The 14,008-nt window shown below is 37.6% G+C and overlaps 1 protein-coding gene across 5 annotated transcripts in view; it reads left to right on the top strand.

The window, feature by feature from the left end:
* The first annotated feature begins 112 nt into the window (after positions 1 to 112).
* The window catches only part of MAP3K7 (mitogen-activated protein kinase kinase kinase 7), a 49,390-nt gene continuing 35,494 nt past the window's right edge, over positions 113 to 14,008 (top strand). For 4 of the 5 annotated variants that reach the window (XM_042879283.1, XM_042879275.1, XM_042879266.1 and 1 more), the window contains exons 1-4: positions 113 to 279; positions 11,002 to 11,112; positions 12,627 to 12,692; positions 13,618 to 13,663. In XM_042879283.1, the coding sequence (XP_042735217.1) occupies positions 190 to 279; positions 11,002 to 11,112; positions 12,627 to 12,692; positions 13,618 to 13,663 (313 nt within the window). In that variant the 5' untranslated portion in view covers positions 113 to 189. Of the gene's footprint in view, positions 280 to 11,001; positions 11,113 to 12,626; positions 12,693 to 13,617; positions 13,664 to 14,008 lie in introns of those variants that run through there. The other variant, XM_042879291.1, reaches the window with a different exon arrangement.

Here is a 14,008-nt window from a genome sequence, read left to right as displayed (position 1 = left end):
AACTTGGGGCCGGGGGCGGCGGGGGTTGCGGCCTCGCCCCGCGCGGCGGCGCCTCGGCCAGGCCCTCGCCGACCTGCGCCCGCGCGGAGGGCGGGAGCCGCCGCCTCGCCCCGACTAGAGCCGGCCCGGCCCGCCGAGCGCGGCCCCCGGCCTGCCCTGGCCTCTCCTCCCCCAGGTGAAAGAGGAGGGATGTCCGCTGCCGCCTCCGCTGAAATGATTGAAACCCCCCCCGTCCTCAACTTCGAAGAAATCGACTACAAAGAGATCGAAGTGGAAGAGGTGAGTGGCAGCCCGGCCTCTCCCGGCGCGGCCTCGCGGAACGGCGCCTGCCTCAGGGCCGCCCGCTGCGGGGCCGCCTGTCCGCGCCGCGCTCCGTGCTCGGAAGGGGCCGCGGCACTGCGGAGCTCCCGGCGCGTACCTGTGTGCCTGTCTGAGAGCCAGACGCTTTGGCGCTGGGCAGGAAAAGGCGTGCAGGTGCCAGGTCCCTCGCTTATTGCGAACATGAAAGCGAGGGGCTGCAATGTGGGCTTTTATTTTAGCAGGGTGTGTTCGTTCCAGGCTTCAAAATTCCCAGAACGTCACCCGTTTTAGTACGGAGAGCTGTCGAGCACTGTCACAAGGGGGAACTGTTATTTTCGTTGTTCCTTTCAAATCTCTGTCTCTGCATTCTCTTTTTGTCACTTCACTGTATCGCTGTGTGTATGTTCATCCCATCAGTGCCAGCGATTTCCCGAAGTTACAACTCCAACAGTCCTAAGGACAAACATCTTTCAGTTTTTAATGTACGCTGACTATGTTGCACTTGCAGATCTGTAACATTTCATCTGTGACTTGTCACTGTTACCCAGGAAGTGGCACTGGGTTACCTTGTAGCATAGTATATCTCCGTCTTCTATACAAAGCTTCACAGTAAAGTGACTCTCTGAAGTTCTTTGAAGTTGTAACCATGGTACAGTGCAGAATTTCATACCTGCTGTTTTGTCTCCTGGATTTCTTGTAGAAGCAAAATGTGTGGGAGCTGCAAAAGCTTGACTCCTTTACTCAAACATATACGTCTGTTGCAGGGGTGTTCAAATCTCAGAAACACACAGAATATTCCCATTGGATTTCTCTCCTCAGTTTAACTGTTGTAAAATGAGATTGTTTTGTGTTGTTTGGGAACCAAAAGTATTTTTTCATTTGATAATATGTTGATGTTTGTACATCGCTTTCTAATGGACAGGGATCAAATCACATTTTTTCAGGAGAAATTGCTTTCCTCACCTAAAGAAGAAAATAAAGTTGGTAGGAATTTAGCCAGCCTGAAAAGGTGTCCGGTGATGGCTCCTGAAAGTGAGTAGCACAAATAATGCCTTACACGTAACACTTTGAATGAGTAAAACACTGTGCAAACCTTTAATCCTCACAGCACCCTTGGGAAGACTATTAACAAGGGATATATTTCCATTTACGTGTAGGAAATGTGGACTTGCATAGTGTGTAATTGGTGTAACTGGAATTTACCATTCTGAGTTTCAGCATTCAGGGCATGGATATGCCCTACGTACTTGCCATACTAGCACCTGTGGAGACAGGAATGTATCTACAAAAATGTATGTAGAGATGATGCTTAAGCAGCAGTTTGTGCTTTATTTAATGTGATTGTTGCATTATCCTCAAAGTAGTATCTCTGTTGGAGGTGACAAATCTCATGTAATATAAGCAAGGGAGCCTTGATGAAGTGTTCTTGTCATGAGGAAGGCTGCTGACAGCTGTTGTAACATTTTGAGTTATGCTTTTTATACCTGTCCTACAAGAAACTCTTATTTGGCAGCGGGGCTACCATAGCGCTGAATACAGTGTAAATGTCATTTCACAGTGAAAGAATTAAGATCTACCTTACAATAAAACAGGTGGATTAAGGAAAGCGAGGTCTAAGCAGGGTTCTTACCTGTGGCTTTTCACAGGTGCAATTCGTGGTGCAGTTTCCAACAGCTTTACAGTCATAACAAAACATACACTGCTGGTGAAAAATTTCAGTCCTCTCACTGCAGGTTTCAAAGGTTTTTATCTGGCTATAAGTACTCAAAATGGTCTATTTTTTTATGTACTTGATGAACTTCAGATGTTTTGAAATGGAGTGTCAACAGATCTACAGTGGAAACTCAAATGCATGCTTGTATAATCATGGCTTTGCTGTTGTATTATCAAGGCTGTCTTGTCAGCAGATAGCAGTTCCACTCTGCCACGGGTTTATTAATAGATATGGAAGTTCTGAAATACTTGTAGGCACTGAGTCCTTGCTAATAAACGTGAGATCTATAAGTGCACTTCCATTTAGGTTTAGCTGATCCTATCAAGAATATACCATATTTTGTTTTATCTGCCACACGTGTGACTATATAATGCAGCTATCCTGCAGTGTTACTTCCCAAAAGTCAAACATGTCTCCAACCAAGCAGTCTTTTCATTGTTAAAAGAGCTTAGACCAAAGCAAAATACGGACATAATTATTAAGAATGAGTTGGAGTTAAATCAAAATTGATGCGTCACAGTGAAAGCATGTTCAAAAGTAGAAGGGAAAAAACAATTCAAAACTTAGGTGCAACAGAAATGTTCCCTACTTTACCATGCAGTTTTTGTTTTGTTTTTTTTTACTGTGTGAACATCCTTTCAAGTTTTCATCTATTATATAGACAAATCGCTACAAACTAGGCAAGTAAAACTACACAATTTATCTGAAAACAATATAAAGGAAATCAAGTTTACAAGAAAAAGCCAAGTTAGTCTGTTTTTAAAATATATGATTTGTATATAGCTGAAGTAATGTTTTCTGCTCTTCTTAGAGGAAGTCACATCTAAGCAGTACCCGGACTTTGGTTCTGAATCATTCTGACAAGCTGCTCCCTGCCACTCTTTTCTGAAAATCCACAGCCCTTCCTCCATCGTGTAACTTGATGACAGTGTCATAGATGACCAAAATGCAAACCTCTTCATCACATGACGTGTATGATTTAGATTGCACAACCAGAAGGTGCACATCTGGTCATGTATGCTGTGGTCCTGCCCAGGCACTGCCTGTTGAAAATCATCACCATGTTTATTCAGTTGCAAGTTAATTTACACTTCCATTAGTTCAAAACTATTTTAAAGTGTTTTGAATGCTCTCGTGATGAAGGAAAAGTATTGAAGTTTGCATTCAGTGATCTGATTGAACGGTAGTTAATTCAAAGGGAGTGTAGGGGAATATTTTCTTTAAGATGAAGAGGCAAGCTTTCTAAATAGTGATTTTAGCAAACCTAATTAAGGTGCTAGCAGCTGAGGAGTCGGTTTACCTTCATTAGATATTTTTGAAATAGGTGAATAATTTCATCAGCTATCACACAGAATCACAGAATCACCCGGGTCAGCTATCTGAGAAGTGTGCTGAAAATTCTGTTGTGATCCTTGAAATCTGGGAGCAGAGCACTTTAGAGACATATGTAGAAGGAATTCAGTGAGACAAATCATTTTTACTCTCCTTTATAGTAGTTAACTTTATAAAGTTAATGAGATTGTGTTTGGTTATAGAATACTTGTTCCAGAAATCTTCACAACTGGAAGGAGCATGACTTCAGGTGTGAGCTGAGATCTGAACTATACTCTTGGATAGCTGATTTAAGTAAAAAAGGATTAGTTCTAGAGAGTTCAGGGTAGTCATTAGGAATCCATTTGAAGTTACTCACATCTGCAACATCTCACCTTTTCCAGAAAGTAAGCCTTTTAGGTGCAAAGGTGAGTGTCCCAAAGCAAAGCTGAAAAATGAGTAGGTGGCAAAAGCATAAGACAGAATTCCTGTGATTCAGTCTAAATGTATTTCTGATGTAATTCATAGGACTATTTTATTCTTTCTAATATCCGTAAAGATTCTCATCGTTCATCTGCATGAGAAAATAACTGAAGTGAAAACTGGAGTGTGAATTGATAGGTGAAGCTACAGAGCATCAGTTTCGTGTGGATGAAATCTAGCTTGAAATAAAGTGTTAGAAAGCTGCTAACAGTCTGTTAAAGCATTAATGTATGACTTCACATCTTTTTCTACGCAGGTATCTGTTTTCAATGGATCGATTTGCATCCTTTAAAATATAGTGCTATTTCACTCTCAGGAAGAATGCTTGGGAAAGAAACTTTGCAGGCTCTTGTATGCCAGTAGCAAAAGCAAGCTTTATTTATGAGATAATAATAAACATCTGTGCTTAACGTAGCAGGTAATGTCACAACTGAATGACAATGTAACTGCTGTCAGAAGCCTGGGGGAAGAGTCTTTCCCTAGGAAAAATAGAACAATGAAAAGCAATCTTCATGTAACCCTTACTTGTCCCACCTTTTGGATTCTAGAACTGCTTTACTGACTGCATGATGATTATTTCAAAGACCATTACTGTACCAGGCTGTACTGGACCAGCAAACTCATGTTGGAGTCCTTTACCTTGAGTGCTGCTTTATGCAGCATTTTGTCTAAAACTAGGATCTCCCATCTATGCTGCTGTAACAGAACAAAATGAGTAATACTAGAACATGGGGCAGATATTTTATTAATATTTTAAAATTACTGCTAATTGTAATTATTTCAGTTCTTGAGGCTGTCAGTATGTAGAAAGTTGGAATGAAAGTATAACTGATAAACTGTTATCTTTGCATGAGGTGAACATGTTTCTTAGAATGAGTGAGCTATCTATGTGCAGGGAGTTGCATAAAAAAAAAAAAGAATTTCTGGAGGAACTCATAACATTAGGAAGAACCATAATGGTATTTTGATATTCCATAAGCATGTTCTAAAGAAGCTGAAAAGAGGGTGATTTCTTACAACAGAACTGAACTCAATTTAGCCACATTGCTAAATAACGGCTGTACAGTGTTGGCCAACTCCAATAGACGATGCCTTAGTAAACAAGGACTGCCTGTGTCAGTTTGTGGCAAACACATATTAAGTATATTTGTTAAGAGTGCAAACTGTTTTTTAATTCACTGCTTTTTCCATAATTAACCTTTTTTCTTATAATGTTTTGCATAACTTAAGCTAGATACAACATCTACATGTCAGTAGGATTGCTCATGTTTTGGTTTTCTTTTATTTTGGAGTAGTGTGACTTTGTTGTTGTTGTTTGCTGTATCAATCCCAAGAAGGACAAGAAATTTTTGGAGTTGGGCACTACTACAAATAAACTGAGCCCATCAAAGAACTTGTCTGTAAGAATTGGCAGATCTGAGTTCCCTCATAATAGTGCTGCCAGAGTACTGGCCACAGTCATTCATGGCATGGGGCCGATTTGTTTCAACCTGCTTAATAAAGCATAACAAACACAGGGGAACAGAAGTTGGAATTTGATGCTGCCTAAATGAATGATAGAAAACTTAGGTATGCATTCCAGGGCCTCTACACTGGGTTTTGTGGGATCTTTTGTAGCTTTTTTTGCATTGTCTAATTTTTTTTCTCCATCTTTTATTGTGTATGAAGCTTGAGGGTTCCAAATGTTTCACTGAATCTTTCGTTTCCAAATATGCCAGCAATAAAAAAGATGGACAGACATTAAAGATACTTTAGAGACTGCTGTTTGTCTGGAAGCATGAGTTTTGTTCCATTTTGTTAATTTGTAAATGCCTGTCTTGCTTCCCATAATCATAAACAAAAGTGTAGTGTAGATGCTGCAAATGATGAAGACAGTTCTCCAAGGAATACTCTGTATGCTAACTAGGGAGTTATTATATTTTATTGCTGTCTGGCATATTCAGCAATGTCTTTTTAGAAAGAAAAGCACCAAGAATCCAACATACAGAGCTAAATGATGTGGAAATTTCATGGGTAGGAATAAAAACTATTTCTGTTTTTTTTTTTTTGTACTTTTATATGAATAGAAAACAGCTGATATAAAATTGAAGTTAATCTTTGTAAGGTTTTGACATCTGATAGGAGAATAGTGCTTCTGAATACATGTAGTTTCATTGATGCAATTTTCTTATTCATTTAGGGAACACTGCACTTTTCATGTCCCCTGGTACAAAATACATCCTTAATATATCTGCAGTTTCTTCCTCCATGATTTCTAGTCTACATTCTTAGCAGTGGGTATGGTCTACATACTTACCAGTCAGTATCATGTATCTTTGTTTACGTACAGCATTTGATACTATTTGTACACAGAGGCAGAGGTAATATTTGTTCCATGGATCTTGTATGGTTCATATTCTTTAAATAAGACTCTAAATACACTATCTGGAAAACATGCAAATGGCACTCTTTTGCTATGTTGTTTTGTCACGCATTAAAACATAACTTTTTACTGGTATGAGTTTTATAGAGAGAAGAATATATTCAGGTACAGTCTTTTTGGTCTGTAAAGCTTTTCAAGCATTTCTGATAGTTTAAAATGTCTGTGTCAAGTATTAATTCAGTGATTCTCGAGAAACTATTATGTGGATTAGTAGAAGCACCAGTGTTCTACTTCTAAACCTATAATCTGCCTTGTATTTTCCTTTTCTATCTTCTAAGATATTTAAAGGGCCAAAGTCTTTTACCAAAAGAATGTGTTTATTTTTAGATCATTTTCCAAACATACACGGTGCCACGGATCAACTGCTGTTTATTGATTTGTTGTGTCAATAATTCCATTAACTGTGCTTCATATAATTCAGAATATGCGCTACTGCCCAAACATATGGTGTGGCACCAACAGCAGGGGACAAGAAGGAATGAGCATGAAGAAATTAAAGTTCAGACAGCGCTTCCCTCATATGCTATTAAGTTACTTAGTTCCAGCACACGGTGTTGAAGGAAACTTTACTTAGTGCCTTTGTTGAACTGTTCTGACAGATTCCAACACTTAGTCCTTTAAATAATAAGTTTGGTGAAAACCTAAAAGGAAGAAAATAAAAAGAAAGTGGATTCCACCACTAGATTAATTCTGTTGTTTATAAAGAATGTCTTTTACAATTAATATTTTTTCCCCATTATGTAAGAAAACATACTGTGGGATACCATATATAGTAAACTTCAAGTTTGTATTGGATCCATCTTTGCTCTTGCTGTTTGCTCTTTCTTCTCTGTTGTCCCTGTATCCCGGATAAATATTTATTGCATTCGTGTCCTTCCCTGAAGTTTAAGCCTTTGCACAAGCAGGCACAAAGTCACTGACAAATTGATATGAAACCTTGACTGCACTGTATGGTAAACTCTTGGTAAACTCTTCCTCTTTTGCACTTGACAGATTTTTTAACTTTTTTTTTAGCAGGCGTTGATAGGACAACCTCAAGTACATCTGATTATTAGTATTTATTTCATGTTAAATCTGCAGACGGTCATAGATTAATCTTCAGGGCAGAGTATACTATTGTATTGACTTATGGGCTGGATTTGGCTGTAAAATCAAATGCAAGAGATATTTGTTACTAATATGTGTGTATACTTGTAAATCTCATAGAATTACAGCATCGCTGAAGTTGGAAAAGACCTCTAAGATCATCTGGGCCAACTGTCAACTCATCACCACTGTACTCACTAGCCATGTCCCACAGTGACACATCTACACATTTCTTGAATACCTCCAAGGACAATTACTTCACTGCCTCCCTGAGCAGCCTATTCCAATACCTCACTATTCTTTCTGAGAATAAATTTTTTCTGATATTTAATCTGAACCTCTGCTGACACAACTTAAGGCCATTAACTCTTGTCCTGTTGCTGTTACTTGGGAGAACAGGCCGATTCCCACTTACTTCCAGATACTTGTTAGAGTGAAACATAGTGATACACAAATCTTTTCAGCAAGGAAAGATACAACTATCCTCTCAAAAAGTAAACTTTGTTTATCAGATGTTGTTGTAAACCATGTAAGCTAAGTTTAAGGAAAAGAAAAAAAAGGTCAAATTGTTTCATTGGATTTTATCTGGTGTCTTTGGATTGTATGTGATATCTTCAATACCTTTTGAAGTATCTTTGAATGGATTCTCCACATCACTGCATTGAATAGAACAGAGCTATAAGCTACAGTCAAAAAACATTAAGGATGTAAGGATCTAAATGTAAGAATACATTTAGAAATGGAGACTCACTCAGCATTAATGTCAATTGTCTCCAGTTAGGATAAATCATTATGTGCACAGCTCTCTTTCCCTAAGCAGAGGACAAAGTTCTCAGTTACTCCCTCAGTTTAGGTTTCTTTTAGTTGTAGAATAACAGCAGAGTTGAAACTGAGTTGCTAGTGGCAGTGCAGTTCATGCGCGAGTTGCTCTCTTTAACAGCGTTTCCTTAGAACTGCTGTGCTGTAAGCAGGCTGTTAGGTGTGCTTGCTCAGTAGATGATCTTGGTCTCAATGTGTTGAGTAAATCAGCACTTTATAAAGGATTTATAACAGATAAAGGATTTATGTATTTATAAAAGCACAAACTTACAGTGCACCAACAGATTGAGAGTTTTCACTAGATGTCCATCTGGTGGGGAACTACCAAGGTCAATAACTTGGGGTTTTTTTCTATTGAAATGTGGTCTAAGTGAGAAGAGGAGGTATCAAAATAGACTTTGGGGTCTTGAGGTCTTCAGATGACTCACTGTTTCCCATTTATTTTTCTGTAGTAAATGATTGTTTGTTTGACTCCAGATTTCCAAACTCTCGTGGGCTACGAGAAAATAGTTGGTGTCTGTCGTTTCACAAGAATAATCTTGGTCTTATATATCGTAGCTGGAGAAAAGCGTTATAGTCAGTGTGTCCCTTTTTTGAGGGACAGAATGCAGTAGATGGTGGCCATGCTGCAGTTCTCATCTGGTAGATTCAGCCTGTGGTGGGTGAAGGTGAGAAGGCTAGGTGTGTGTGCTATGATGTAGAAGATATATTTTTGAGTGTATTAAGGAAACCAGAAAAGAAAAATGCCATTGATCACCATTCCAGGGCAGCTGTCTTTCATACCCATAAATGACCTGTCAAAAAGATCTCACATACTTCTCCTTTTCTTAATATGAAAATTTTGGTTGTTTTGTTTTTCTCTTCAGATTGGGCCTTTGATTGGAGATTCTGTGATGCTTAGCATGGAATCATAGCAGGTCTTGAACTATCTACCTGCAGCTATGGCTATCCCTGCCTCTGTTGCTGTGTTCTCAGGAGAAATCAGCTTCACTACATTATGAAATCTAGAAGGCTGAACTTCACCAGAGCATAGTTTTCATTCCTGATAGTCACAGGCCATTGTGACATAGGGCCTTGGCAGGTTCAGTCTGGCACTTGTACATTCCTGGTCACTATGCTGCTTCCACATCTACTTTGCATTCCAAGCTAGTACTGTACAGGTGGGGCATCTCAATATTTTGAGGTGAAGCCATAAAATGTTACGCCTCAAAGGATGAGCTTTCATGCAGCCGGCGCTTTGCATTGTTTAAGCGTTGGGAATGTGCAGTTACTGAACTCCTCCAAACTATGTTTTACTTGTAAGAAGCCATTCTTACATTCTTAAGTAACTGTTAAGTGACTTCACTAACAATCCTTTAAGAATCACTGTAATGTTTATGTGGATGCAGTTTCAGATTTTCTGGTTTAAACATTTTGTCTGTCTTTTGTCATCTCTTTTTTGCCTTTTATTCTATTTTAAAATTCTGAATATTCTCTTTATTCTCTTTTTTTTTTTTTTTTTCAGAGCATTTTTTTACTTTTTTTTTTTTTTTTTTTTTTTTTTTAATAAAGTTATAAATAAATATGACTTTAGTGAAGAGTAAATGTAATTTTGGGAAGTCTGTTTTTCGAACTAAAATAATATTCATGTGGGTGTGCATTACCCATTTCAGTAAAATTAAACTCTGCCATAATACACTGTTATTATAATCACATTTCTAAATGCTTCCACTCCACCCTTGCTATTTTCTCTGCCCACTCTTCTTCTCCTTTACCCAACCCTCCTTCTCCCTCCCCCCAAAAAAGCATTCATTTTACGTGTCTGCTTTATTGCATAACAAAGATACATATATAATTACTTAAAATCAAGGACTAATAGCACAAGCACAAGCATAGAATGCCATTAAAACCAATGACACAGGAAGGCTATAGCCAACTACTAAATCTGATACCAGCATATCCAGCCCCTTGTACCTTTCCTCTTTCCCCATCCTTCATACCTGCTTTACCTCATAGTCTTTTTGAGGAGCTCCTATCCCTTAGCTTCTTTTATGTCTTTCTGTACCTTTATTTTCTCCTCTTCCTCTACACCTCTTTCAGGCATACACACACACGCATATATATATATAAAACACCTACTTGTCTGTGCTTTCCTGTAGAAGCTAGAGTCACTGTTGGTGATGGTCTTGTTTCAGTTTTAAACTGCATAAGCATGTTTTGGTTTTGTTCCTGTGTGTTGCTCTTTTCCCCCTGAAAAAGTGCAGTAGAAGAAGTGAAATTTCAGTTTCCAATATTTTATAACTCACCCATAACTGAAAGTAAACCTCACAGAGAAAGTGCATTTCTCTCTATCCTGCTTTAATTCTCATGCTGAGTTTGCAAAAACTGCTCTAAATAATGAGCTGCTTCACAAATGTTTTCTATTTTGAAAGGCTTCTTAGATAACACAGTATAGTGAAGTGGCTACTGCAGCTTCTGTGAAATTGCACTGGAGATTATAGTTCCTGTCTGGCTCTGTATTAACTTCAGGAAATGTGATTCCAACAGACATGAAAAACAATGGAGAAAGCATAATTATACAGACACTATGCTTACCTGCAGGACTCACAGCAAAATTTTATGTTTCTCACATTATTGTGGCACCTGCGAGAAAGTGGAAAGATAACTGTGATCATAATGAACATCTCATCCAGACTTCAGGATAGTTCTGTATATTTTTTTGCATGCGCATTTTAATTTGAGAGGCTTGAATTTCTCTATTAATAGCTAGCATAGCATAATAGAGAAGATAGATAAGTTAAATTTCTATTCTATTTGTGAAATATCTGAGCAGAAAATTAAACCATATCAAGTTTTAACTGAAGCGTTTCATATCATCTTGCTCTAGGTTGTTGGAAGAGGAGCCTTTGGTGTGGTCTGCAAGGCAAAATGGCGAGCTAAGGATGTAGCCATTAAACAGATAGAAAGTGAATCTGAAAGAAAAGCCTTCATTGTAGAGGTACAGTAAATTTTTTGGCAATCACGGATTTTGGCAGAGCTTGTTTTCTTTACATGTTAAATTTGAGTATTGAAAGATATGTCTGTTTTACAAAGTCCCTGCAGCCTATGGTATCCAGTACAGTGCTAGTTAGGACAATTAGAGTGCACTGCACCTCCTTTAGCTCACTCCCATAAAACCTGGGAGGAAAGAAGAAAAGAGAGGCAGGGGAAACACCGCTTTTTGGATTCTGTCCCAATGTGACATCAAGTGACAGCTGAAATACCCATTAGCATCCTGGAGCTGATTACTTCCAGGTGCTTGAGCTAGAATCTTCATTCAGCAGCTTGAATCATGCTGTCATTTTCGTGTGTAGATTTGTTGATACATGGAACCACTGAGGACAAATCACTTGTCCATTCAATGTTTATTTCCTTAGAAAGATTTTGAGTAGCTCAGATATACTGGTAAATTTCCCAAGATGTATAATATTTTCTAGATTTGAGTTCTAGGTATTTTAAATGAGATGTAAAGAATGTCATGTTGCTTAGTAAGAATCTACAATTTTCAAGAAAGACAAAACTTGTTAAAATAAATCTCTCAGACACTGAACTACAAATGTAACATATTTAAGGACAGAAGGAAGCATATTTGTTACAGGTCACTATGTAAAAATGCTGTTCATTACCATTATAAGTTTTCAGTGTTTCTAATCTGAGTCTCATTTAGTACTGAGTACATCGGATGAGTCTCTTAGCATTTTTGTGTTAGAAGGAGATCTGAGAATCCCAGAAATTTTTAATAATTACTGGGATTCAAGAAGACCTACACATGCAAACATCAGATGTAGTATTCCAGTTTTATTAGAACTTCCAAAGTACACAGAAAAAGTACCGTTAGATCCCTAGACCAAATAGCAAAAAGCATAAACTGCCTTAGAAGTCTATGGAAAAGAAAAAAAAAATTCCTTTTGCCTTTCCTTCTGTCTAAAGGTGAAGAAAAATTCAGTGCAAAATAGTTTCCTCTCTGTAGTAGGCATGTTTCTAAAAACTATCAGAACAAGCAGCAGTAGGCTCTTGGAACTGTGTCACATTAATATCAAACCCAGTAGTATATTTTATAGGCTTGTGGCATTTTTTTTCACAGAGGAGTAGCTTGCTTTATTGCTTATAAAGCCATTATGATTCAGGTTACTTACGAGATTAGGCAGTCTGACTTGAAGGAAGGATACAAGACTGCAAAACCTTTAAAAAGCCAAAGTTACACAGTGCTTATGATTTTAATGTTCTTACTACTCCAGAAAAGAAAACTTTACATTTCATTTCTTGAAAATTTCTTTTAAATTCAGTTTAAATTAGATACAGTTCTAATTATATAAATTAAAATGTAAAAAATGGCCCTAGTCTTGTAATTTCTCAAATCACCATTGAGGTTTTTTTAGGCAGACGCATAAAACTTCAGTTGGTGTTGTTGTGTATGAACTATACAGCATTTTTTTTCCCATGGTTTGAAATTAAGTGTGATTTGTATTGCAGCTTCGTCAACTGTCACGAGTAAACCATCCCAATATTGTCAAGTTATATGGAGCCTGTCTAAACCCAGTAAGTTATATCTTTGTCAGTGCAACGAAAGGTAACTAGCTTACCATATGCAAGCATCAACCACAAATGTGTAATCTATATACAAAAAAGTGTGCTTCATATAAATTTAGTATGGTTAAGCCACAATAAGGCTTATTGGTGCAGATATAGATAGAGGTGTATAGGTTGTTTGATATTTTCAGATGTGTTTTCTGTTGTTGCTTTCTTCCTCTGTTAGGAGAAATAAATTTTTTCAGGGTAATCCCCCAAAAAACATTTTTAAACACTGTTTATATTTCAATTTGTCAAAATGGCATCTAGCGTATTACATATGCAGTGTCATTCAGATGTGTAGTCCCATTAATTGCAAATCAGCAAGCAGAAATTATATATATTAGCAACACATTAATCATAGCTTAGAAATCAGATCCTGTTCTCATATATGCACTTTTCAGGATTTGCTGTCTTCTTGCCACAGCTGCAAACAGTCTCACAAATTCTGAAAGCAGAAGAGAAAGTACAGTCACAGGAAAAATACATCCTTAACTAATTCTAATGAGGAATTTACAGTTGGTTAAAACGCTGGATCACTTTTTTCTTGGAACTGATTACATTCTTTTGACATAGTATTTAAAACTATTGAAAGCCATTCTGAGGAAATAGTAAAGGCAAATTAATTGCAGTATGAAGACAGTGTTCGATTTTCAAGATGAGCTAGGAAAGGGAGAAAGTGCATTCCCTTATTTCCTAACGTACAGTGCAAATTAAATGTTAAGTTAAATTGTATTTATATTAAGCCTGACTTACTGTGTACCTCACAGTTAAATGTTTCTATTAGCTTAGGTGTGGAACGTTGCAGATCCTCTCAAAGAACTTTTGGTTTACAAAATCTGTTTTCTGTCCCTCCATTTAAAACATCCACATTTTCTGTCTCCTCTCCTCAAAGGTGTGTCTTGTTATGGAGTATGCTGAAGGAGGTTCTCTATACAATGGTGAGCATCATTTTAATATGTCTTCCTGAAGCTGAAGTGCCAGTGCTAGGAAAAACATCTTAAATATAATGTCACTTCATATATATGTCTTAAACGAATTTTGAAGAGAAAGATGTGTGCTTCTAAAAATTACTTTTAAGCCTATTAATTTGTTTATTGATAACAGCTTGGTAATATTTGTAAAAGTCATTGTAAGGTTTTTCTGTGGAAAACTTCCCCTGAAAAAGCTCTTACTTGCATGTAAATTCCCATTATAGTTGTTTAACACAGACTTTATCTCTTCTTGAAAAAAGTAACTTCTTTCATATTGTTAATCACTGGTTGGCAGAATTCTAATAAAAGTAT

The sequence above is a fragment of the Lagopus leucura genome, unplaced genomic scaffold (genome assembly GCF_019238085.1).
Source record: "Lagopus leucura isolate 7727_CA_CO unplaced genomic scaffold, USGS_WTPT01 Super-Scaffold_73, whole genome shotgun sequence".
Lineage (NCBI taxonomy): Eukaryota > Metazoa > Chordata > Aves > Galliformes > Phasianidae > Lagopus > Lagopus leucura.
Note: the sequence above shows the minus strand (reverse complement) of the source record. Positions and strands in the feature narration are given on the sequence as shown.